At 43.4% G+C, this 27,150-nt stretch overlaps 1 protein-coding gene across 1 annotated transcript in view; it reads right to left on the reverse strand.

Moving 5' to 3' along the window:
* Positions 1 to 27,150, reverse strand: part of cdkal1 (CDK5 regulatory subunit associated protein 1-like 1) — a 773,897-nt gene that overhangs the window by 179,489 nt on the left and 567,258 nt on the right. The window contains exon 12 of the mRNA XM_084335967.1: positions 1,033 to 1,095. Coding sequence (XP_084192093.1) covers positions 1,033 to 1,095 — 63 coding nt within the window. The remainder of the gene's footprint in view (positions 1 to 1,032; positions 1,096 to 27,150) is intronic.

The following is a 27,150-nucleotide window of genomic DNA, read 5'->3' on the forward strand; positions in this document are numbered from 1 at the left end:
ATCCATTTCCAGGTTGTATAATACGTCCAAATCATGTTGTTTTTTCGAGTTATTTGCACCGATCGATGTTCACTGTATCAAGACGGAGTCTCTCTAACGATAGCGAGTGGCCGGACCACATATGGATGAGCACTACCGGTTCAAAGGTCGGCCACCAGATGGCGCTCTTGAACCGCTAGAGAGTTGAGAGGAGATCAGCAGTGTGTCTCAGGGCTCCGGAAAGGAAATATGATTTCGATGACAGATTTTTGAAATATTGACATCAAAAACGAGTTACGGCGTCTTCGGCAGAATGAGCATGGCTAGGAAAGACGAGTTCCGGCGTTTTCGGCGATTAAAGTGTTAAAGGAGCAACACATTCTGATATTGGCAATATTGTCAACGGGAGCTAACCTTTTTCGTAGGTGAACTATGAGTGAGTTAGTGAGTGAGTGAGTGAGTGAGTGAGTGAGTGAGTGAGTGAGTGAGTGAGTGAGTGAGTGAGTGAGTGAGTGAGTGAGTGAGTGACTGAGTGACTGAGTGACTGACTGACTGACTGACTGACTGACTGAGTGGGCGGATGGGTGGGTTGGTTTGGCTGGGCGGGTGGGTGGGTGGGTAGGGCTGATGTTTGGGTGGGTGGGGGCTTTCTGGGTGGGTGGTTCTGGAGTGAGTTAAACAGAGAAACAGCCCTACCTTGTGATCATAGGGGTTGTAGGAGTGAGTTAAACAGAGAAACAGCCCTATCTTGTGATCATAGGGGTTGTAGGAGTGAGTTAAACAGAGAAACAGCCCTACCTTGTGGTCATAGCGGTTGTAGGAGTGAGTTAAACAGAGAAACAGCCCTACCTTGTGATCATAGGGGTTGTAGGAGTGAGTTAAACAGAGAAACAGCCCTACCTTGTGGTCATAGGGGTTGTAGGAGTGAGTTAAACAGAGAAACAGCCCTATCTTGTGGTCATAGCGGTTGTAGGAGTGAGTTAAACAGAGAAACAGCCCTACCTTGTGATCATAGGGGTTGTAGGAGTGAGTTAAACAGAGAAACAGCCCTACCTTGTGATCATAGGGGTTGTAGGAGTGGAAGAGTTGGGAGAGCTCTTTAGTCCTCTGCTTCTTCTGTGGACACAGGAAACAGAGATATTCATCAGGACATCAATTAAATTCAATTACAATTACATGAAATACAGCAGATATGTATTGCAGTTAGCAGGGTCTGTTGAAGTTGGCAATGCTGTTTGGGGGCCATTATGGGCCACTTGTAGTGTGTAATTCCATAGTACAAGTATTTATAGCCTAGGCATTTATTGCTTGGCAATGGGAGTGGGTTTCTTCATTGAGCGCTTATCCTCATCATTAGGGCACAAGTATCCACAATGGACAGACGGATACGGGGTAATAAATAATTTTAGCTGCCCTCCACAATAAGGATAAAAACACACATTTTCTGGATGTAAATAACACCAACCTGTCAATCCATCAATGATCTACCAAAACATCAGAAGCACCAAATAATATCAACTGTGTTGTGTACAGATTTTACCATTGAACAGCGTGCATATTGACATGTGACTGCATTTTAATGTAATCACACATATCATATGTTGTCGAAAAGTATGTAAACATTTTCTCATCAGAAAAACATGAATTAATTATATAAATGGACGTACTTACTTACTGCATGACTCATGAACTTATTAGGTCAAGTTAAAGTGGTGAAAATCACCATGGGTTACTAACGCTGCCTACAGCAATATAAAACAGCCAATCCTCCCCTTAATGCACATTAAAACATGGTATTAATAGGAAAAACGCATCTATTTGCCCACCAGCAACAGAAAAATTAAATCTCGTTCCTCATACATTCCCGCTCAAAGCTTCGCCTTAACCTCATGCGTCCTTAATTTGTAATGAAATGCTAAAGCTGCAGACATGCTTGTTTGATGTACTGTGGTTGTTAATGCAGGCGGTTACGCGGGGCAGACCTACTTACAAAGCGCTAATTAGCTGGCTGATTAGGCCATGCATGGCTATGGGGCAGGGTAGACGGCATGCACTATTATGCTAGTCTAACGAAGGAAGTCTGCGCTCTCGCGCTCTCCGATTCTCTTTCTTTCCTCTGCCCTCCTCTCTCTCTCTCTCCCTCTCTCAATCAATCACCGTCTCTCTCTCTTAAGGAGGAAGGGTATGTAAGTGCTGAAGTCTCATATTCTCGTGGACACATGCTCTCTTCCTGTATGTCGTTCTTTTCTTCCCCTCTCAATGCCTCCCAATAGGTACAATGGGCTTGATTAGCTAAGGGGAGTGTTTAGTGTGTGTGTGTGTGTGTGTGTGTGTGTGTGTGTGTGTGTGTGTGTGTGTGTGTGTGTGTGTGTGTGTGTGTGTGTGTGTGTGTGTATGTGTGTGTGTGTGCACGTTTATGTCAAGTCTCAGACTTAACTCATTTGCACTAATAATATCACTATAAATTGGACTAAATAACCAACATCATGAAACTGCCAGCAGACTGAAACCGTGTATAAAACACTGTAGCTTATCAGGATGCTGCTCTTATAAAACACTGTAGCTTATCAGAATGCTGCTCTTATAAAACACTGTAGCTTATCAGAATGCTGCTCTTATAAAACACTGTAGCTTATCAGAATGCTGCTCTTATAAAACACTGTAGCTTATCAGAATGCTGCTCTTATAAAACACTGTAGCTTATCAGAATGCTGCTCTTATAAAACACTGTAGCTTATCAGAATGCTGCTCTTATAAAACACTGTAGCTTATCAGAATGCTGCTCTTATAAAACACTGTAGCTTATCAGGATGCTGCTCTTATAAAACACTGTAGCTTATCAGAATGCTGCTCTTATAAAACACTGTAGCTTATCAGAATGCTGCTCTTATAAAACACTGTAGCTTATCAGAATGCTGCTCTTATAAAACACTGTAGCTTATCAGAATGCTGCTCTTATAAAACACTGTAGCTTATCAGGATGCTGCTCTTATAAAACACTGTAGCTTATCAGAATGCTGCTCTTATAAAACACTGTAGCTTATCAGAATGCTGCTCTTATAAAACACTGTAGCTTATCAGAATGCTGCTCTTATAAAACACTGTAGGTTATCAGGATGCTGCTCTTATAAAACACTGTAGCTTATCAGAATTCTGCTCTTATAAAACCCTGTAGCTTATCAGAATGCTGCTCTTATAAAACACTGTAGCTTATCAGAATGCTGCTCTTATAAAACCCTGTAGCTTATCAGAATGCTGCTCTTATAAAACCCTGTAGCTTATCAGAATGCTGCTCTTATAAAACCCTGTAGCTTATCAGAATGCTGCTCTTATAAAACACTGTAGCTTATCAGGATGCTGCTCTTATAAAACACTGTAGCTTATCAGAATTCTGCTCTTATAAAACACTGTAGCTTATCAGAATGCTGCTCTTATAAAACCCTGTAGCTTATCAGAATGCTGCTCTTATAAAACCCTGTAGCTTATCAGAATTCTGCTCTTATAAAACCCTGTAGCTTATCAGAATGCTGCTCTTATAAAACCCTGTAGCTTATCAGAATGCTGCTCTTATAAAACACTGTAGCTTATCAGAATGCTGCTCTTGTAAAACACTGTAGCTTATCAGAATGCTGCTCTTATAAAACACTGTAGCTTATCAGAATGCTGCTCTTATAAAACCCTGTAGCTTATCAGAATACTGCTCTTATAAAACACTGTAGCTTATCAGAATGCTGCTCTTATAAAACACTGTAGCTTATCAGAATGCGTGTGTGTCGGATGTGTGTTGGTTGTTAATGTAGTCAGCCACACAGAGCAGAGTCACACAGACAGATAACTAGCTAACTGATTAGGTAACAGATGGCTATGGGGGGCGTGTAGCCCACGGTCCACAGTATGTATACCGTACACTAACGGAACGTAGGCCAAGTGCGTCCACATTTTTATAGGATTCTATCACATTTTCATAACAATAGCACCCTGCGCCGTTTTCATTGAGGTTTCTTACAAATTAACGATGCTTTATCTTGTCCTTTATATGCCGATTATCATTAGAATCTTAAATTGTACCATATGTCCCCCTTTAGACAACATATGTAATGCTACCAGCGCACTTTTGTTAAGATAATTAGTTGGCCATTCGCGGTCGCTATACCGAGGTTGCAGTAATAGTTTAACGCTGTTCAGATCACGTCGGAGAATATAGACCCATCCCAGTGACCTGCGACCTGTGCTAACGCTCTTGGGAAATGCAGTGTTGTAGTTCTCAACATTTTCAGCCTTTAATTTTAAACCAATGCTGCCATCTACTGACAACAAGAAAGTGTTGTCTAATCGTCACCTTGAGAGGCACTTCCGTATACAGCGCCGCCCCAAACCCATTCTAGAGATTCCCACTTTTTGCTGGGAGTGGGGCGTGGCCGTATTTGGTCCCAGACAATAAGAGTGGCTGCAATTGGTCACCGTGACGTTAGTCTAGCGGAGGGGAGTCTCACCATTTCACTTTCTTTCTCTCCTGTCTGTCTGTCTGTCTGTCTGTCTGTCTGTCTGTCTGTCTGTCTGTCTGTCTGTCTGTCTGTCTCCCCCTCCCTCCTCTCCCTCCCTCTCTCTATTTCCTTCTCTGTGCGTGTCTTAATGGTGAGGGTATGCTGTGTGGGTAGACTAGTCTAGCTAATGGATTTCTTTTTCAATTATCTTTGGTTCTCTCTCTCTCATTTTCTCTCTCTTTTCCCTTTATCTCTTTTACCACAATGTATCTCTCATCTCCTCTCCCTCCCTCACTCTCTATCCATCTCCATCTCTCTCTCTCTCTCTCTCTCTCTCTTTCTCTGTGTTAATATAAGGGCTGTATTGTGTGTCTTCCGACTGACTGTATATGCAGCATGTATTTTCAAAATGTAATCTTGCTCTGTTTTAGAGAAAAAGGGTATACAGAATCGCAGTAACTACAAAATCACTGGATTGCCAAATAACTTTAAAGCCACTTTCCCCTCAGTTTCACTGCAGGGCAGTATTACACAGGCATGCCATCACACATGGGTATAGCACGTGACACCGCTGGAGGACAGGTGGCTTAAGGATAGGGAGAGCCAGGGGAGGAGAGGGGAGACGAAGGGATGCTGAGAGTGAAGAGAGGCAGCCTCAGGATAGACAGCTGATTGAGGGGAGATAGGGATGCTGTAGTATATGCCAGGGATTAAAGCAAAAAACTTTTTTTCAGGCCAAGTCATATTCTTATTTTAACCTCCACTGTATATCTTTTTTTAATAGCGTTAGCGTTTTAAGGGAACTAGATTATTTTAAACATCTTTTCTATTGCCAGTTTGCTTTTACGTAATATCAATGCTGTTTTCAATTCATTAAATAAAACTGATTAACTCTGACTTTGTCATACAAATAAACAAATCTACATACTGTAACTTTTCAGTGCACGTTTTTATTTACATTGTGACAACTGAACAAGCTTATGACTTGAACAAGGAACTAAACAAGGGAAACAGTGCTTTAATAATACATAATGCAATTTTACAACAACAAAAAAGTGCAGCTTACATACAGAAAACTCCTAATTCTGGGTTTTATATATATTTCAAATTTCGGTACTTTAGTCTCTAAAAATGTAATCTACCTACAGTACCTCAGTTGCGGAAAACAAATCCAAACTTCAAATAACCACACTTTCGACCGTTTTCGGCTTGCCATTGCCCCAACTGCTTTGTTGTTGAATCAAGTCAAATCCTAGGTAAGCGTATTTTGTGCGTGTGAACGTTGACATGAAAAGAAATAAATTTAAATAAATAAAAATAAATAAAATTTACAGACTGGGGGGTGTTCCGAGATAACATTAATGACTACACGGAGACAGTGCTGGACTTTGTTTATACTTTGGTGGAAGAAACAATCCCCACTACCACAATTAGAGTTTACCCAAACCAAAAGCCCTGGGTAGACAAATCCGTCCGTGAGGCTCTGAAAGCGCGCACCTCAGCCTACAACGCCGGGCTTGTGGCAGGCAACATGAATGACCACAAGGTGGCGAGATGCAACTTCAGGAGAGTAGTAATAGAGGCAAAGAGGCGCTACAGGGATAAAATTGAACTTCAATATGAACAGGCTGACTCTAGAGCTATGTGGCAGGGCCTCAGAACGATGACAGATTACAAAGGCACCTCCCTCAAGCTGAACAGTGACATCTCCTTAGCAAATGATCTCAATACCTTCTATGCAAGGTTTGAGGCTGGGAATAACAGCACCAGCCTACAATCCACTGCAATGGAGGGGGGGGGGACACTGCTGATGGAGACTCAGTGTTCAGGGTAACATAACATGAGGTGAGGAGGACCTTTAAGAAAGTGAATATCAGGAAGGCAGCAGGACCGGACGGTATCCCCGGCCGCGTCCTAAAAGTCTGTGCCGACCAACTGGCCCCGGTATTCACTGACATATTTAACCTGTCCTTGGAACAGGCTGTCATCCCCACCTGTCTGAAGAAGTCCACTATTATCCCTGTACCCAAAAAATCCAAGCCTGCTTGCCTCAACGACTACCGCCCTGTAGCTCTCACCTCCATAGCCACGAAGTGCTTTGAGAAGCTAGTAAAGGGCTACATCTGCTCCTCCCTCCCCATCAATCTGGACCCCCTGCAATTTGCATACCGCCCCAACAGGTCCACGGAGGACGCCATGTGCTGCACACAGCAGCATCACACCTGGACAAGAGGCAGGGGAACTATGTGAGAATGCTGTTCATCGACTACAGCTCAGCATTCAATACCATAGTCCCCTCCAAACTCATAGCCAAGCTCAGGGACCTGGGCTTGAACTATGACCTCTGCCAGTGGGTCTTGGACTTCCTGACGGGTAGACCCCAGGTGGTAAGAGCAGGCAACTGCACCTCCTCATCCATCACTCTCAACATAGGGGCCCCCCAGGGCTGTGTTCTGAGTCCCCTACTCTACTCCCTGTACACACATGACTGTGTGGCACAGCGGAAGAACAACACAATCATCAAATTTGCTGACGACACAGTAGTGGTGGGCCTGATCTCTGCAAACGACGAGAGGGCCTACCTGGAGGAGGTCAAGGTTCTAGCGGGATGGTGTCAAGAGAACAGCCTCTCCCTGAACGTCAGCAAAACAAAGGAGATGATTGTGGACTTTAGGAGGTCGGGGGTCAGGGACTGACAACTCTACTCGGCTTGGGCTTAACATCCACAGAGGGAAGAGCAAGGTCATGAGAATCAATGCTGACAACACATCACCCATCATTCTGGAAGAAGAAGCGTTGGAAGAGGTAGACAACTTCACGTACCTGGGCAGCATGGTTAACAAGCAAGGTGGAACAGATGCTGATGTGAGAGGCAGGATTGGCAAGGCCAGAGGAGCCTTTCTCCAACTAAAAAACATCTGGAGCTCAAGAGACATTTCCATCACAACCAAGATCAGGATATTTAAACAACGTGAAGTCAGTCCTACTCTATGGCGCTGAGACCTGGAGGACCACTGTCACAACAACCAATAAACTACAAGTTTTCCTAAACACCTGTCTGCGCAGAAACCTCCAGATTCGCTGGCCTAACACCATCAGCAATAAAGACCTGTGGCAATGAACACAACAACAGCCAGCAGAGAAAGAGATTCTCCAACGGCCATACACTCCGTAAACCATCCCTGAGCATCACAAGACAATCTCTCAGGTGGAACCCCCAAGGGAAAAGAAAGAGAGGCCGACCACGAAACACATGGCGCCGAGGACTTGGAAGATGATGCCAATAAGATGGGACACACCTGGGGCCAGCGTGAGAGGTTGGCTCAGGATCGGAATGCTTGGAGAACCCTTGTTGACGGCCTATGCCCCAAACGGGGTAAAAGGCGTAAGTAAGTAAGGGTCAGGGACTACAGCCCCCTCAGCATCGACGGGGCACCGGTTGAGAGAGTGAACAGTTTTAAGTACCTAGGAGTCCACATATCCGAGGACTTGACATGGACCACACCCATTGACAGTGTTGTGAAGAAGGCATGGCAACGCCTCTACTTCCTCAGGCGCCTAAGGAAGTTCCAAGTCAGAAGATCCTTAAGAACTTCTACTCATGCACAATAGAGAGCATCCTGACTGGCAATATCACCTCCTGGTTTGGGAATGGCACCACACAAGACCGTAGCAGACTACAGAGAGTGGCCCGTTCAGCCGAACGCACAATTGGAGGGGGGCTTCCCACTCTCCAGGGCATTTACAACAAGCGGTGCATGGGGAAGGCTAAGAGAATTATCAATGACTCGAGCCACCCAAACAACTGCCTCTTTGAACTGCTGCGGTCAGGCAAGCGATACCGGAGTCTCAAGGCAAGCACAGAGAGACTCAGAAGAAGCTTCTATCCCCAGGCCATCAGGATGCTCAACGAACAATAACACTATGTAACAACCATCAAATGCACTCACAGCACACACATCCACACAGTAGGGCTGCACGATTAATCGTTTTTTAATCGAAATCGCGATTTGGAATGATGCAATTATCAAATCGCCAAGCCTGCAATTAAAAAAAAAAAAAATTATTTAACCAGGAAGTCCCATTGAGATACAATATCTCCTTTGCAAGGTAGACCTGGCCAAGATGACAGCAATAACATTTGCAATACATCACACAGCAATAAAATGTGCGATACATCACACAAGAACATAATAAAATGTGCATGTATACAATACATCACATGTAAACACAAAGCAGAATAGTCTACATGATAGTAAAAGTGTATAATACAGGGTAATACAGTAATTTTGCAGTTGGGACCCGACTACAGAAAGCAGCAACATTCTTCTTGTAAATTTTTTTTAAATATGTTATAATCGCATCGCAAATCGCAATCGCAATATCTGTCAGAATAATCGCAATTAGATTATTTCCCAAAATCGTGCAGCCCTACCACACACACACACACTCACTTTAAACAAACAACTCACTGCAGCACCCACTTTAACCACTTTAGAACACCTAAGCACACTTTATATTTATTGGTAAATAATTTGCACTACAACCCATACCTCATTACATCTTACTGTAAATTGTACCTAAATTGTACCTCATCCCACTTCTGCTTTGCACTGTATAGTATATTGTATGGTAACTCAGTTACTTCTACTCTACATTGAGCATTGTATATATGTATATACTGAACACTTTTGTCTACATACTTGACTTCTATTTTATACTTGCTATACTTATTTTATACTCATCAATTTTTGCCTAGCACAGTCTCTGGAGCGTAACAGAAAGAAGCATTTTGTATAAAAGTATTCTGTACTTCTGTAGGACAACTAATAAAGAAACTTGAACTTGAACAGCCGTAAAATAACGTCATTCCCTACCCACCTTCACACCCACCATCAGGGCACCTACGGGAGGCTGCAATTCGAAACTAGCCACCGTAAATGTCCAACCCCCCCCCCACAACCCCCTCCTAATGTACAGTTTCTTGCCCCGCCAATGCATATATTTTATTTTAGGATCTCTGTTAAACAGTACTGTATATTTGTATATATTGTATGTCATAAATGTGCCAGTACTGTATATCTGTATGTCATAATTGTCATGATATATAGCTGTATATCTGTATGTCGTGTATGTCATAAATGTCATTATGAATTGAAAATGGGAGACCCTGATGTAAACAAGACGCAAGTCTTTCTCTGGTCTGCATCCCCTTAACAATTGTGTGTATTGAGCCGTACTGTATTGTACCCATTCTGCAATCTGTTAATACAATTTCCAATCAATCAATCAATCTCTCTCCCTCTCTCTAAGTCTTCCCAGATATACTAGTCTCTCTCTCGCTCTCGCTCTCTCTCTCACATCCTGACTGAGTACCATCCTCTCTCTCTTCCACCTATCCAGCATCTACTCCCTCCCTCCTCTCCTTTGCTCTCTCTCTTCACCCAGTGCCTCTCATCACTGGCCATCTGCACCTCTCTTCCCTCCCTCTAACAATCCCTCCTTCTCTCCAGCGTCTAATCAGAGATGCTGCTGAGGAATCATAACCTCAGGTTGTATTCCCCCCCTGCGGCGCCACACGCACGCACGCACGCATGTTTGTCAGGGTTTGAACTGTGTTTTATTTGGTCAGTGTTCTTTAAACTGACCCAGGAACAGCTTGGCCTGCCACACCAGTACTACTATATATTTGTATCGTTTATTGAGTTATTTCTCTTTGTCCTCTGATGGAAACACAGTCTAAAGGAACAAGCACAAGACAAATGTGGGATTCCTTTCCACTCAGTTGCAAACATGGTGTAAAGGAATCCCAACCTGAGCATGACATGAAGCAGAATGGCCACGTGTGATAAATGGTCAATTTATTCACATTCAATGAGATGTAATTAGTTGAAATGTAGTTAAATGTAGTTAAAATAAAAATGTGTTTTTAAATATCAGAATAACAACTGAAAAAAGAAAAGTGTGTCCCTTGCGTGTGTGTATGCGTCTGCCTGTGTGTGTGTTCATGTGTGTGCGTGTGTGTGTCTGCCTGTGTGTGTGTGAGAGTGTGTGTGTGTGCATGTGTGCATGTGTGAGTGTGTCTGCCTGTGTGTGTGTGTGTGTGTGTGTGTGTGTGTGTGTGTGTGTGTGTGTGTGTGTGTGTGTATGTGTGTGTGTGTGTGTGTGTGTGTGTGTGTGTGTGAGTGTGTGTGTGAGCCTGAGTGTGTGTACATCGTGTAGAGTCACCTCCCGGTAGATGCAGCATCCGTCTACGATGACAATAACAGATGGACGTCATAGCAACAACCATCGTTCATCATCACCGCGATGACAGACACACTCAACCACACACACACACACACACACACACACACACACACACACACACACACACACACACACACACACACACACACACACACACACACACACACACACACACACACACACACACACACACACACACACACACACACACACACACACACACACACACTCTCGCCCACTCTCCCTCACACATATACACATGTGGTGGCAGGTACGTAGCTGGGTTGTCAGCAACACAACCTCGATAGCATGCTAGATTAACTTCTCCGATTTATGGACCAAAGACACACACACACACACACATATAGATCTGAACACACGCACACACACAAACAGAGCAATTAGGAGCGATTAGATAAGGCCCACTAGCATCAGCTGTATACTATAAGCTGGCAAGGTGTTTCTCTCTCTGTCTCAATGGGTGTGTGTGTGTGTGTATGTGTGCGTGCGTGCGTGTACGTGTGTGTGTGTGTGTGTGTGTGTGTGTGCGTGTGTGTGTGTGTGTGTGTAGTGGCAGGTGTAAGCTCTAAGTTAGCCAATCAGTGCTGTGCGACTCCAAATCCCCCTCTCATTCTCCCATGGGCACAAAGCAAACCAGTAAGGTTGTTAGTGAACAAGACCCTCTGTGTGTGTGTGTGTGTGTGTGTTGTGTGTGTGTGTGTGTGTGTGTGTGTGTGTGTGTGTGTGTGTGTGTGTGTGTGTGTGTGTGTGTGTGTGTGTGTGTGTGTGTGTGTGTGTGTGTGTGTGTGTGTGTGTGTGTGTGTGTGTGTGTGTGTGTGTGTGTGTGTGTGTGTGTGTGCGTGCGTGTGTGTGAGTGTGTCTGTGTGTGTGTGTGTCCATCATTCTAGAACCACCCGAGGCCTAAGCTCTGTGTGTGCGCGTGTGTGTGTGCATGTGTGTGTGTGTGTTGCGGGGGGGCAAGGTGACAGTGATCTTGCCGTAGCCTTTAACAGGCCTCTGTGGCCTCCTGTCTCCCTGTAATGACAGACAGATGGCAGCGCCATAGACCCCCCACCCACAGCTCTGTCTGTGTGTCCAGACCACTCCACGAAGACCCCAGGTCTGTGTGTGTGTGTGTGTGTGTGTGTGTGTGTGTGTGTGTGTGTGTGTGTGTGTGTGTGTGTGTGTGTGTGTGTGTGTGTGTGTGTGTGTGTGTGTTTAAAGGGTCAGTGATTGCTAAAGCCCTAAGAGGGTAGCCAAATGCTGTGTCTATTCCCTGTGGCTTGTGTGTGTGTGTGTGTGTGAGTGTGTGTGTGTGTGTGTGTGTGTGTGTGTGCACATTGAGTCTCCACACCAAACAAACAAACATGCTCTGGTATGTTGTAGTTCCAGGTTTGTTCCAAGGTCAACGCTGTCCTTCAGGTCCCCAGATCCTCTGCGACGCATGAAGACTCCAGAACCATGTGACCCGTACCGCTAACGACCCGGGCCTGAGGTTACGTTACGTGACTTCTGTCCGACTTTCCACTACTATGGCATATCGTTTACGGTGCATTCCCAAAAAGCTGTCCATCATGCCCCCTTTCACGGGAGAAACATTTAGTAATATACGTTGTTATGGTTATATAAATATATATACTTTATAGTTATTATAGTTATAATTAGGGATGCACCGATATGAAAATTTGCCACCCATACCGATACCGATTGTTCAACTAACACAATCGGCCGACACCGATATTTGTGGCAATTTCTTTTTTAAATATATATATATATTTTTTTGTAATATAATTTTTTTTTCTATGAAACTACTGTATATTTGTGTTACAAATTGTGCTCACCGATATGAACATAGGCCTCTTTACTTACTTAAAAAAAGGAAACATCAAGAAATAGCACTATCTCTCTCCCAGTATGGTCTGTCGGGCTGCAGCTAGATACTAGTTCTACCAGTATGGTCTATCGGGCTGCAGCTGGATACTATTGTCTCAACCAGAGCTCTCAACCAATGACATTTTGATTGACAGTCAATTCTGCCAATTACGTCACACACCGCTTGCACCCGCCTCTGCTATTACCACCAATCGGCAAGCGCGTATAAATTTTTTACTTCCGCTTTTGTCCGCTATTGATTTTGACGAGAGGTATTCTACAACAACAACAAACGGCGGCGCAGCCAACGTTTAGCGTTTAGCTCCGCAGGATGACTAAATGAGGCATAATGATTTTACTGCAACGAATGTTATAATAAAACAAAGCCTTTCTATACATGTGTCTGATTGAAAACTTTATTAACAGATTGCAGAATGGGTAAAACTCAGGGCTCTATGAGCAACGGAAGGAACTGAGCTAGTATGAACGAGTATGCTTGCTACGTTCGGGTAAATAATATGCTGATGTTATTGAACGTGTAACACTAACTATATAACGTTAATGCCACAAAACGAATGCCTTGTTAATCATAAGTAGTAACTTTGATGCAGTAGCTTGTGTGTGGGGGACTGGGGACGGCGTTGTGCAGGTCGCGAGTGAACTTTTTTTTGTCTTTTGACGCTACACAAATTGATGGATATTTATCGGCTACTGCCATCGGCACATTCGAGCTTATCGGCCGATAGGCCGATTGCAGTCAACAAGGCACTTATCGGCCGATACCGATACCCGACCGATACATCGGTGCACCCCTAGTTATAATAATACATATACATTATCGTTATAATAATACATATACAAGGCGGTTAGGTGGCCGAGCGGAGATTGCGTTCGTCACCAGCCCCGGAGCTGAGCTGGATTTGCCTGTTCGAATCCAGCTCACAGCTCCGGGGTTGTCACCAGCTTGGCTGGCCGTCTGCACTGATACAATTGGCTGTATCAGAGGGTGGGAGAAGCTGGCGGGGTGGGTCCGGGTCGTTGTAAACAGCGACTCCTACAGTTCGGTCGGGGTCGCCTGCTAAGCGCGGATTGGACGTGAGGGGGATAGTGTGGTCCTCCCACACGCTACGCCCTCTCAATGAGAATCCGCGCTGCCAGGTGAAAAGAAGCGGTGATTGGCTGGACGTGTGTCGGAGGAAGCACGTGGTAGCCTCCACTCTCCCAGATGATCTGACTGTGGGGGGTAAGTGCGCAGCGACCAGGAAGGGACTGGGAATTGGCATACGACTAACATTGGGATGGGAGAAAATCGGAGGAAAATGGAGGGGGAAAAAGACCAATAAAAAAAAAAAATTATAATAATACATATACATTATCGTTATAATAATACATATACTTTATAGTTATATTAAAGGGGAACTATCTTATAAATGGCCTTTTTCAGTGTTTAGCATTGTTTCCTAGCTATGTGGACTTATATTAATATGATCTATGTCTCTAATTCTCATATTGGCGCATTCTTCCAATTCTCCTCTCACAATATTCACCCTCACTGAACTGAGTCATCTGAAAATGTGATGATTTGTGATGTCAGAAAGACACCGCTGCATGATAATGTCCCAGATGCCGCGACGCGCGACGGCCACACACAGTGGTTTAGGAGCCCAGCCTCAAAACAGCTTAAAGGGGAACTATCTTATAAATGGCCTTTGAGTGTTTAGCATTGTTTCCTAGCTATGTGAACTTATATTAATATGATCTATGTCTCAAAATTCTCATATTGGCGCATTCTTGCAATTCTCCTCTCACAATATTCACCCTCACTGAACTGAGTCATTTGAAAATGTGCGCGATATGTGATGTCAGAAAGACACCGCTGCATGTTAATGTTCAGGCGGCGACGCCGCTGCGCAGTGGTTTAGGAGCCCAGGCTCAAAACGGCTCGAGATCTTGAGGTAGAAAAATGCTGTTTTTGAGGACTTGATTAGAAATACAAAACAATGAATAAAAAAAATATATATATTACAGAGGTGTTCCATAGACTCACAGGAATTGTGTAAAAGTGCCCAAAATAGTGAAAGAAATAGTAAAATAGTTCCCCTTTAAGATCTTCAGGTAGAAAAATGCTGTTTTTGAGGACTTGATTAGAAATACAAAACAATGAATTAAAAAAAATATATAATTACAGAGGTGTTCCATAAACTCACAGGAATTGTGTAAAAGTGCCCAAATAGTGAAAGAAATAGTAAAATAGTTCCCCTTTAATATATATATATATATATATATATATATATATATATATATGTTGTGGTTATAGTCATATATATTTGGAACAAACTTCCCACCACAGTTAGAACAGCCTAAACCTGACCAATATTTCGCCTTTGACTAAAGACACACTTCTTCAATCAATACCTGAAATGAAAAAAGTTTTAAATTAAATAACCCTAACTAACCTTACTGTCATACACTGTCCTAATACACTAACCTACATTATAGCACTCGACACTTTGATGAACATTGTTACTCAGCTGATAGAGTTGTACCCTTCCTGCTGACTTGTCGTAGACAACTTGTAAGTCGCTTTGGATAAAAGCGTCAGCTAAATGACTAAATGTAAATGTAAATATATACTTTATGGTTATAGTAATACACATACTTTATAGTTATAGTAATATATATGTATATCATGTATGATTATAGTAATATATATATATATATATATATATATATATATATATATATATATATATATATATATATACCTTATAGTTATAGTAATTATATACTTTATGATTATAGTAATATATATACTTTATAGTTAGTCATATATTGTCTGGTTTACCACCTAGGAGACACAATGTATGAAAACCCATCTAATACAATTAAAACCCAAAGACAAACTTGCAAACGTACAAAAAGCTACGAGGAATCGAATCAACAGTGTTTTGTTTGCCTGTATGTAAGTAACACGACAGAAAAACACATTTTAAATGAACTACCGTAAATCCTCTAATATTGGACGGGTCATGTATTTACCTCAGCTGCAAAGAGCACCAGACCTTTATTAGAGAGAGGCTTATATAAGAGGCAGGCCTTCATTTCTAAAAATGACACTAATTTTTTAATACGTACATTGTCTGTCTACATTTATTTAGACTAACATTGGTATTTAAATATTGAGTGCAGTTGAGTCATTGTGAAACTGTGGTAGATTAATGTAATTCACACACTGAAGTTGGAACTGTCTATAGTAGGTTGCGGGGCCCGCACGGACAATTTTGCGTGTGGTACCTTCTCGACTCTACCTGAGTCGAATCGAGTTGATAACATGCAGGCAATAGCTTTAGCTAACGCTATCATGATCTGTAATGTCAACTGGACAACGCCAGCCCCGCCTGCCAACGCCATATAGATAGCGAACGTTAACTAACGTTTGCAAACGAAGCCAACATCATCCAGCCGACACCACAGATCTCGCTATGACAACGTTAGCTAACACTAACGCTAACGCCAACGAGAGGGAAACGTTAATGTAGTCAGTGTAGCGGGAAAGGTAGAGAAAGGCAGCACTTAATTTGCATTGGCAAGAGTTTATCTCATTCTATATCACGGCCTGTATTTGTCTGCATGTATCAAACCCCCGGCCATTATAAGAGGCCCGTCCTCTATTTGAATACCATCCACTATTAGAGGATTTACACACTTTTCATAGTGATATTACGTGATGTGAAAAGCACCTTAGAGCGCAACACATATGACAATTTGGGGGAATAGGACGTATGTGAAAGCGCTCCCCTCATCTCTCTAAAAACAGCTACAGCACATCTCATTAATCAATGTACAGTCCAACCTGACCCCCTGGAACAACTTAACCACTAACTCAACCTTAATACCATGTTAGAATACTTTAGAGTCTGTCTCAACAACTCCCCTGGTGACTGTGTGTGTGTGTGTGTGTGTGTGTGTGTGTGTGTGTGTGTGTGTGTGTGTGTGTGTGTGTGTGTGTGTGTGTGTGTGTGTGTGTGTGTGTGTGTGTGTGTGTGTGTGTGTGTGTGTGTGTGTGTGTGTGTGTGCGTGTGTGTGTGTGTGTGTGTGTGTGTGTGTGTGTGTGTGTGTGTGTACCAAACGTGCATGAGAGACAGCTTGTGTGTGTGCATGTGTGCATGTGTGCATGTGCATGTGTTAGTGAGAGAGGGAGTGAAAGAGAGAGAAAAATAACCACTATATGTGCAGACTTGTGTGTGTTCATGTGTGTGTCCAGGCATAGATAAATGATGTTGAAGCCAGTAGATGGATCTACCAGTTTCTGACCAGCTGTTTCACTCCAACAGCTGCTGCACCGCGGCCTCCTGGGTAATGCAGTTCTTAACCAATTAAAGGCTGGGGAAATTAAAAACACACTCCCACATGGACAGTTAGACGTTCTGTGTCCGTCTTATTCTCTATCTCTCACTCTCTCTGGGTCTCAGTCTCCTTTTTTCTCTCTTCCTTTCTCTATATTTTTTGTGTTAACTATTCCTCTCTTTCTTGCTCTCTATCCATCTCCCTCGGAACACATGAACATGCACACATGTATACACACATATAGACACAAGCACATAGAGACATATGCATGCATGTACACACACTAGGGCTGACCTGGACTAAGGATTTGTATAGTCGACTTTGATTGGTCGAAATTTGCCGATAGTCGACTGATCGATTTTTTGATTATTATTTTGTATCATTCCATTTGGGCTGTGGGGGGTGCTTAATGTCTGAAGGAGTCGACTGAAGGCTTCTTGTCCTCTGTGAAAGCATGCAATTGATCCACTGATGGATACATCTTGATATTTGTCTAGTCTAGTGTGTTCATTAGATGGGTGAAATCCTCTTTCAGTGCCTCTTAGTAGGGCTGGGCGATATATAGAGTATACTCGATGTATCGTGGCTTGTTCTAGGTGAGATGTAGTAAATTGCTATATCGTGAACATCGAGTATTAGCCGTCAGTTAGCCGCCGCGGCTAAAAACAAACTATCAACACGGACCGACTTGCTTTAGCGCAGCGTTTTCCTCTCATTTCATTATAGACACAGACCAATGTGGACCTTCAATGATGAGCAATTGTCATTTCATTAGACACAGACCAGCTCAGACCTTCAATTTAATTGAATTGAGCAACTGGCTAACGTTAGCCGCTGTTAGCGTCTCAGCTAACGCTAAACAATCTAACTAACGTGACTCCGCGATACCATTTCCATTAGTGAGGACATGGGGGGGGGGGGTATATTGATGAGGCTTGACAACAGGTCCAAAGATAACTTCACATTTATTGGCAATTAGTTTCTTTATATCGCTTCCTCCAGCTTCCAACTGTGTTGACAAAATTCAAACCTGGTGTGGTTAGCTACGGAGCATCACAACGCTCAAACGCTCTCTCTCTCTCTCTCTATCTCTCTCTTCTTCTTCTTGTATATTTCCGGCGGACTACACGTCTAGGCGTATTGCTGCCCTCCACAGGACAGTGTGATCACAATAGATTTCCAGCCCTCCCTATACTGTTATACAGCCCTGCGGCAAGCAGGAACCTCTCTCTCGCTCTCGCTCTCAATGATTTAAAGTGGCCACACGTTACAATATACATACTAACTGGGATAGTTGATGATAAACATTTAATTTCATTATCTGAAATATTATACAATCATTAAGTCTGCTATAAGCCATTATCCCTTTGTGTGTGATTATTATTGTCTCACAGTAGTGTGTATATATAAAGTGTGTGTGTGTGTTTTTAGCTAAAGTGGATAGAAAACAGTACTGTGCAAAAGTCACCCAAGAGTTTTTATGTAAATTGTCTTACAGTAGATTATTAAATGTTTAATAAAAACAATTAAAAGTATTAGTATGTCAGTAGAGACAATGTCTTAGTACATTTTTAGAAACTTTTAATTAAATTATTTTTTAAAGCATCTTCATGGTTTAATGCAAACATATGTTGCAGGGACTATTATAATCATTGTATTGGCATGACTGTATGCATCAAAGGGTTAAATCAAGCATTGTTAAGTGCTTTAGAGTAAATGTCCAAATATCGCGATATATATCGTGTATCGTGATATAGCAAAAAAATATCACGATATCCTTTAGAGGCCATATCGCCCAGCCCTACCTCTTAGGCAGTTAGCCTCTCTGGTATGCTCGACATTAGCGTTAACCGGATACACACACACAGACATAGCCACACACACAGGCATAGCCACACACACAGACACACACCTCTCCAGTCAGCAGGTCAGTCATCAGGCTAAGTTTCATCATCTGGGGATGTTTATACAGGTCTGAGCCAAATACAATCACACCCTGATCCTCTCCTCACCTACTATCTCTCTTCTCCTCTTATCTTCTCCTCTCCTCTCCCCTCCTCTCTTATCGTTAGGGATGCACCGAATATTCGGCCACCGAAAATGTTCGGCCGAAAATGGCCAAAAATGGCCTTTCGGCTTTCGGCCGAAAGAGTTTTTTCAACGAAAATATATCACTGAATGTCAAAGAACATAAACAACCTGTAACCTAACGCGTGTTGTTGTGATGATGTCATCAAAACGCGGCTTCAGTCATTACATGCGCAACGTGAGCTCTTCAGTCCTGCAGCCTGTGATAACTCCTCGTGGGGCTAATAGTCACGGGAGATGTAGTAAATACAACAGTCCTTCCATGTAGGCTAGAACGCCTGGAATCATTACAGTAGTTCAAGTTTCTTTATTAGTTGTCATACAAAAATACAGAGTACTTTTATATAAAATGCTTACTGTAGCCACTACAGTAACATCATTAAGTCTGCTATAAGCTATTCTCCCTCTCATGTGTGCAGATCTTTATGCAGTTTTAAAGCACATTGGCTTTGTTCTGAATGCACTTTGTTGTAGTTATTCTACAGAGAAAAGAAAATGCACTTGACTTGGAATGAATGTACTGTATGCATTCAGAAGTGCTGAATAAATGTTTTATGGACCCATAATAGTGATTATTTATTATTTAAGTTAAGTTTTGCCATAATCATATATTTTTCCATAATCAGGTAGCTGAACAACATTGGTAAAAAAAAATTCTAATCTATGAATCATTTTCAGCCTTTCGGCATTCGGTTTTCGGCCAAGAATTTCCCATTCGGTGCATCCCTACTTATCGTGTCCTCACATCCTCTCTCACCTCTCCTGTCCTCACCTCTACTCTCTCTCCTCTCATCATCCTCAACTCTTCTCCTCTCTCTCCCATAGTCTCTATTTTCTCCTATCCTCACCTCCTCCCTCTCTTCTCTCACTCCCGCCTGTCCCCCCTCCCTGCACTCTCTCTGTTGGAGTCTCATTCATCACATCACTTCAGAGGAGCCCAACCACCTGGAAAACATGACTCTCTCACTCTCGCTCTCTCTCTACAAGGCCATTCATCAAAGCTGATCACTATGGAGAAAATTATATAATAAACTAAATGTTAAGAGATTCCAAAACACCTGGACCATCTCCCTCTCTCTCTCCCCTGAACATACCTCTCTTTCCTCCTCACCCACTCATCTCTTTCTTTCTCTCTTTCTCTCTTTCTCTCTTTCTCTCTCTCTCTCTCTCTCTCTCTCTCTCTCCTCGAACATGCATCTTCTTATCAGCCACTCCCCTATCTCTCTCATCTCTCTCCCTGAACATACATCTCTCTCCTCATCATCCACTCATCTCTCTCTCTCCCTGAACATACATCTCTCTCCTCATCATCCACTCCTCTCTCTCTCTACCTCTCTCCCTGAACATACATCGCTCTCCTCATCATCCACTCCTCTCCCTCTCTCCCTGAACATACATCTCTCTCATCATCATCCACTCCTCATCATGCACTCCTCTCTCTCCCTGAACATACATCGCTCTCCTCATCATCCACTCCTCTCCCTCTCTTCCTCAACATACATCTATCTCCTCCTCATCCATCTCTCTCTCTCTCTCTCTCTCTCGCTCTCTCTCTCTCTCTCTCTCTCTCTCTCTCTCTCTCTATACCAGGTCATTCATCAAAGCTGATCACTATGGATAAAATAATATAATAAACTAAATGTTAAGAGATTCCAAAACACCTGGACTACCCCCCCCCCCCCCCCCCCCCCCTCTCTCCTCCTCAGTAGATCACATTATGAAGTCAGTATGGTAATTGAGTAAAGCTGCAGGGAGACTTAAGAGACAACTGGACAGACGTGTCCTCTATCCTAGTGCTCTTTGTTTTCCTCCCAACATCTCGCCCGTCTCTTCCTCCAGAGGAGAGAGTGGAACCTACGGTATGATTCTACTGCTCATTGGCTGGGAACCCCCTAGAACATCCCGTAGAACCTCCCCTAGAACCTCCCGTAGAACCTCCCCAAGGACGCCACATTGGAAACAAGGAATTTGGCCACTTAGATCGTTCTTCATAACAATATTACATTTTTATTTCAACTTGTAAGACACTGATCATTTTCAGCAATGACGAGCTTACAAAACAAGACGCAGTTTATCAGCAATTTCATACATATAGGCACAATAAACAAGAATAAACAAAACAAAAAAGACGGTTACAAGTCAACACGCGGATATCATACTTTTAAATGCAGCAAACAAAGGAAGAAGCTTCAGCTTCAGTCAGTCGGAGGGCATTCCAGGTGTTGGAAGCATCAACGGAAAAAAGGAGTTGTTCCTAGTTCAGAGCAAACTGGAGGAACCCTAAGAACCAACCAGTCTATTGCATGTGTAGAATAGGTAAGATTCCAACTAGGGATGCACCGATATGAAAATTGGCCACCGATACCGATACCGATTGTTCAACTAACACTATCGGCCGATACCGATACCGATATTTGTATATTTGTATATAAGTATTTGTAATTTTTTTTAATTTTTTCTTTATTTTTTTTTAATTTTTTTTATGAAACTACTGTATATTTGTATGTGTATGTTTGTATTTGTAGGCCTCTTTACTTACTTAAAAAAAGGAAACATCAAGAAATATGTTTATGGTATCACTATCTCTCTCCCAGTATCGTCTGGCGGCCTGCAGAGGGATACTATTTTCTCAACCAGAGCTTTCAACCAATGCAATGGAACCATTCTGGCGGCCTGCAGCGGGATACTATTCTCTCAACCAGAGCTTTCAACCAATGCAATGGAACCATTTTGATTGACAGTCGATTCGGCCAATTACGCCACACCGCTAGCACCCACCTCCTGCTGTTCTTACCACCAATCGGCAAGCGTTTATTCATTTTCTACTTTCGGGCATGCCGCCATTGATCTGCTTGCGACTCACTCGAGAGCACATCACAACAAACTTAACGTAGCTAATACCTTAGCTGCCCGGCCCGCCGACCAGCGCTCCACAGCATGACCAAATGAGACATAATGATTTTACTGCAACAAATGTTATAATAAAACAAAGCCTTTCTATACATTTGTCTGGTTGAAAACTTTATTAACAGATTGCAGAATGGGTAGTTTGGTACGGAATGAACAACGGAATGGAACTGGCCTTGCTTACTTGCTGTGTTCGGGTAAATAATATGCTGATGTTATATTGAACGTGTAACACTAACTATATAACGTTATTAACTAACTAGCTACCGTACCGGGAGCTCACGTTGATGCCTGGATGGTGCTAACTAACTAGCTACCGTACCGGGAGCTCACGTTGATGCCTGGATGGTGCTAACTAACTAGTAGTGGGTAGTTGGGTACGGAATGGAACTGAGCTATGAACGGACTCGGAGTAATGCCTTGCTGCTATGGGTAATAATAATATGCTGATGTTATTGTCCGTGTAACACTAACTATATAACGTTAATGCCACAAAACGAATGCCTTGTTAATCATAAGTAGTTACTTTGATGCAGTAGCTTGTGTGTGTGTGTGGGGGACGGCGGGCGTTGTGCAGGTAGGTCGCGAGTGAACTTTTTTTTTTTTTGCCTTTTGACGCTACACAAATTGATGGGTTATTTATCGGTGACTGCTATCGGCACATCTGAGCTTATCGGCCGATAGGCCAATAGCAGTCAACAAGGCACTTATCGGCCGATACCGATACCCGACCGATATATCGGTGCACCCCTAATTCCAACAGTGCTGAGATATAAGGGGGAAGTTTACCAACAAGGGCTTCAAAAATAATCAGATACCAATGATACAGTATGATGCAACAGTAGGTAACATGTGCAATCTTATGGAAGTCATTTTTCACAACATTCCAAACCTGTATAGGAACCCAGCTCCCTCCATCCCTCTTCTCATCCACATGCTGCTCCTCATCCATATGTCCTGTGGCTATTAAGAGCACCCCCCCCCCCCCTACCTACTCCAGCCCTCTGCTTAGTATTCAGCTTCCTCCCTCCTGTGGCTTTTCAGCACACTTCCCTTCCCTCTCTCTCCTCTCACTCTCTCATACTCCCTCTCTCTCGCTCTCCCTTGCCCTCTCTCATACTCCCTCTATCTCGCTCTCCCAGTAGGTTTCCAGACAAACCATCTGGTTCGCTTTATTAATGGCTGACCCTACAACACCTAGACGGCGCCTACACACCATAGCCGCCTCTCTGTGTGTGTGAACAGGTGTGGGTTGACTGATGGTGCTATGTTGTGCTTACCAACAGCAGGTGTACTGGTTGCAGCACCCCAAAACAGACCCCCCCCCACCTCTCTCTCTATATCTCTCTCTCTCTCTCTCGCTCTCTCTCGCTCTCCCTCTCTTTGTGTCTCTGTTATTATCTGATAAGCTCACTAGTATATTAATATAGGATTAGAGAAAACATGTTGTGGTGAATGAGAGTTATCCATGTCGTTATTATTATTTTATTTTGCCTTTTGCCCTCTGTCTTTCCCCCCATCCCCCCAATGTTGTCGTTATGCCAGTTCCCTCCTGGTTGTTGCGCTGCCCTACTGTCGGTCTGGGGAGGGAGCAGAACCACCACACGCCTCCTCCGATACATGTGGAGTCCCCAGCTGCTTCTCTTCACCTGACAGCGAGGAGTTTCACTGGGAGAGTGTACCACACATTGGAGGCTCACGCTATCTCCCACGAGATCCCCTCCCTGCTGAACAGGCCAGTAGGAGTCTCTAACAACCAACCGCAGGACATCACACCCCACGGCGTGCCACCCGTCAACACTGCCACTTGTGTTCATAGGGATGAGTGACCAGGTCGGAGCCACCGCCGCTGGGAAATTAACCCAGGTCTCTGCGCTGGTAGGGAGGGCTTAGACCTTTACACGCTACACTACCCAGCCTTAGACCTCTACACTCTACACTACCCAGCCTTAGACCTTTACACTCTACACTACCCAGCCTTAGACCTCTACACTCTACACTACCCAGCCTTAGACCTCTACACTCTACACTACCCAGCCTTAGACCTCTACACTCTACACTACCCAGCCTTAGACCTCTACACTCTACACTACCCAGCCTTAGACATCTACACTCTACACTACCCAGCCTTAGACCTCTACACTACCCAGCCTTAGACCTTTACACTCTACACTCTACACTACCCAGCCTTAGACCTTTACACTCTACACTACCCAGCCTTAGACCTCTACACTCTACACTACCCAGCCTTAGACCTTTACACTCTACACTACCCAGCCTTAGACCTTTACACTCTACACTACCCAGCCTTAGACCTCTACACTCTACACTACCCAGCCTTAGACCTCTACACTCTACACTACCCAGCCTTAGACCTTTACACTCTACACTACCCAGCCTTAGACCTCTACACTCTACACTACCCAGCCTTAGACCTCTACACTCTACACTACCCAGCCTTATACCTCTACACTCTACACTACCCAGCCTTAGACCTTTACACTCTACACTACCCAGCCTTAGACCTCTACACTCTACACTACCCAGCCTTAGACCTCTACACTCTACACTACCCAGCCTTAGACCTCTACACTCTACACTACCCAGCCTTATACCTCTACACTCTACACTACCCAGCCTTAGACCTCTACACTCTACACTACCCAGCCTTAGACCTCTACACTCTACACTACCCAGCCTTATACCTCTACACTCTACACTACCCAGCCTTATACCTCTACACTCTACACTACCCAGCCTTAGACCTTTACACTCTACACTACCCATCCTTAGACCTCTACACTCTACACTACCCAGCCTTAGACCTTTACACTCTACACTACCCAGCCTTATACCTCTACACTCTACACTACCCAGCCTTATACCTCTACACTCTACACTACCCAGCCTTATACCTCTACACTACCCAGCCTTAGACCTTTACACTCTACACTACCCAGCCTTATACCTCTACACTCTACACTACCCAGCCTTATACCTCTACACTCTACACTATCCAGCCTTAGACCTCTACACTCTACACTACCCAGCCTTAGACCTTTACACTCTACACTACCCAGCCTTAGACCTTTACACTCTACACTACCCAGCCTTATACCTCTACACTCTACACTACCCAGCCTTAGACCTTTACACTCTACACTACCCAGCCTTATACCTCTACACTCTACACTACCCAGCCTTAGACCTCTACACTCTACACTACCCAGCCGCACCATATCCATGTAGGTTTAAAGCAGTAGTGTGTAGAGGTAGTTGAGGAGGTGTGGTATAACCATGTAGGTTTAAAGCAGTGGTGTGTAGAGGTAGTTGAGGAGGTGGTATAACCATGTAGGTTTAAAGCAGTGGTGTGTAGAGGTAGTTGAGGAGGTGGTATAACCATGTAGGTTTAAAGCAGTGGTGTGTAGAGGTAGTTGAGGAGGTGGTATAACCATGTAGGTTTAAAGCAGTGGTGTGTAGAGGTAGTTGAGGAGGTGGTATAACCATGTAGGTTTAAAGCAGTGGTGTGTAGAGGTAGTTGAGGAGGTGGTATAACCATGTAGGTTTAAAGCAGTGGTGTGTAGAGGTAGTTGAGGAGGTGGTATAACCATGTAGGTTTAAAGCAGTAGTCTGTAGAGGTAGTTGAGGAGGTGGTATAACCATGTAGGTTTAAAGCAGTGGTGTGTAGTAAGGATGTCCCCAAAGCCTGTTTTTGGGATTCAAACTTCGTCAGGGTTTTTCGAACGAACGTTCAAACCTTCATTTTTAATAGAAAATATCCTCAAACTAAATCCTCAATTTGAATAAAGTGATTAATCTGATTAAATTAGTATTTTTTTTTATTAAATCAACTTTCTTTAATAAATATAACTCAGCTGTTTTTTTTACTACTATAATATTAGTGTAGCCTAATCTTTATCTGCAACTGTGAAGAAAACCCCCATTGGTTTAAACAGAATTTATACACATAAAAAAAATATATATAAAAAAAATAATTCGAATGTTGATTTAGAATTCGAATGCCAACGTAACAAATGGACGTCCGAACGTTCGGGCTCAGCCTTAGTGTGTAGAGGTACTTGAGGTGGTATATATACTGCTGAAGGGGACATGTGGCATGTGAGCTGTGACCTCACCTTCTGATATAAGGCAAGGTTAATTAGGCTCACAGGCGTGTATGGTGTGATCTCACATCCTATATATTTGAATGGTCATTAGCCTGAAAGGTCGGTAGACCGTGACCCCCTCATCCTATATGTTGTCAATCTGACATGTGTGTATTGTGTGATCTCACCATTCGATATAACTCAATGGTAATTACACCGATGTTTAGGAGGTGTGTGTACGCCTGGTAGTAAGGTACCGTTACGTACGGCCTCAGTGAGAACAAGTAAAAGATTCTTGAGGTTTTCACAAATTAGGCCGTCAAGTCCCAGCAATTGGCATTGAATGATATCTATCACATCTATCAAAGAAGGTTCTTAACACCCCTGCCATTCATTATGAATGATATCTATCACATCTATCAAATAAGGTTAGATAGATAATAACTGTGTGATGATGAAAAATCACTTATTTTCCTGCTTTTGTTTCGGGTTTGCATGCACACCTCAAATGAACCGCTCCAGTGTTCACTCGGAGGCGGACAGAGACCACCTCAAAAAGGCGGACCGGGGTGTGGGTGTTTGGTGTGGACCCGAGTTTGATTACGGTAATCACACACCAGCTCAAAGCAACCACACCATGGGCGGTACATGCTCCAGGGTTACCTTCAACCGGACTAAACAGGGTCGGTGTGCACGTGACCGGAGTCGGCTGTCTATTACAGTTAAAACAATGACATGGACCGTACACACTATGACAAGACATGTGATCAATGACTTACAATGGTTACAGAGGCTGCCTATAGAACCAAATCCATATATGATATATGACCATCGACAGTACAAGAGAAACAAGATGGATGGAGAGGGGGGGAATATTTAAAAATAAAGATAAAAAAAGGAGTAGATAGGTGGAGAGGTGTCTGGAGATTGATCCTCCGAAGACACCCGTTTCTCAGGGGATGGAGGGAGGAAAGGAGAAAGGGAATGACATATGAAGAAGAACCCAACTTGAAAGAGCTGTGTCAGGGCTTTGATGGAGGAAGATGAGGGGAGGAGAAATAGAGAGAGAGAGAGAGAGAGAGAGAGAGAGAGAGAGAGAGAGAGAGAAATATAGAGAG

Source organism: Notolepis coatsorum, assembly GCF_963971535.1.
Source record: "Notolepis coatsorum genome assembly, chromosome: 19".
Classification (NCBI taxonomy): domain Eukaryota; kingdom Metazoa; phylum Chordata; class Actinopteri; order Aulopiformes; family Paralepididae; genus Notolepis; species Notolepis coatsorum.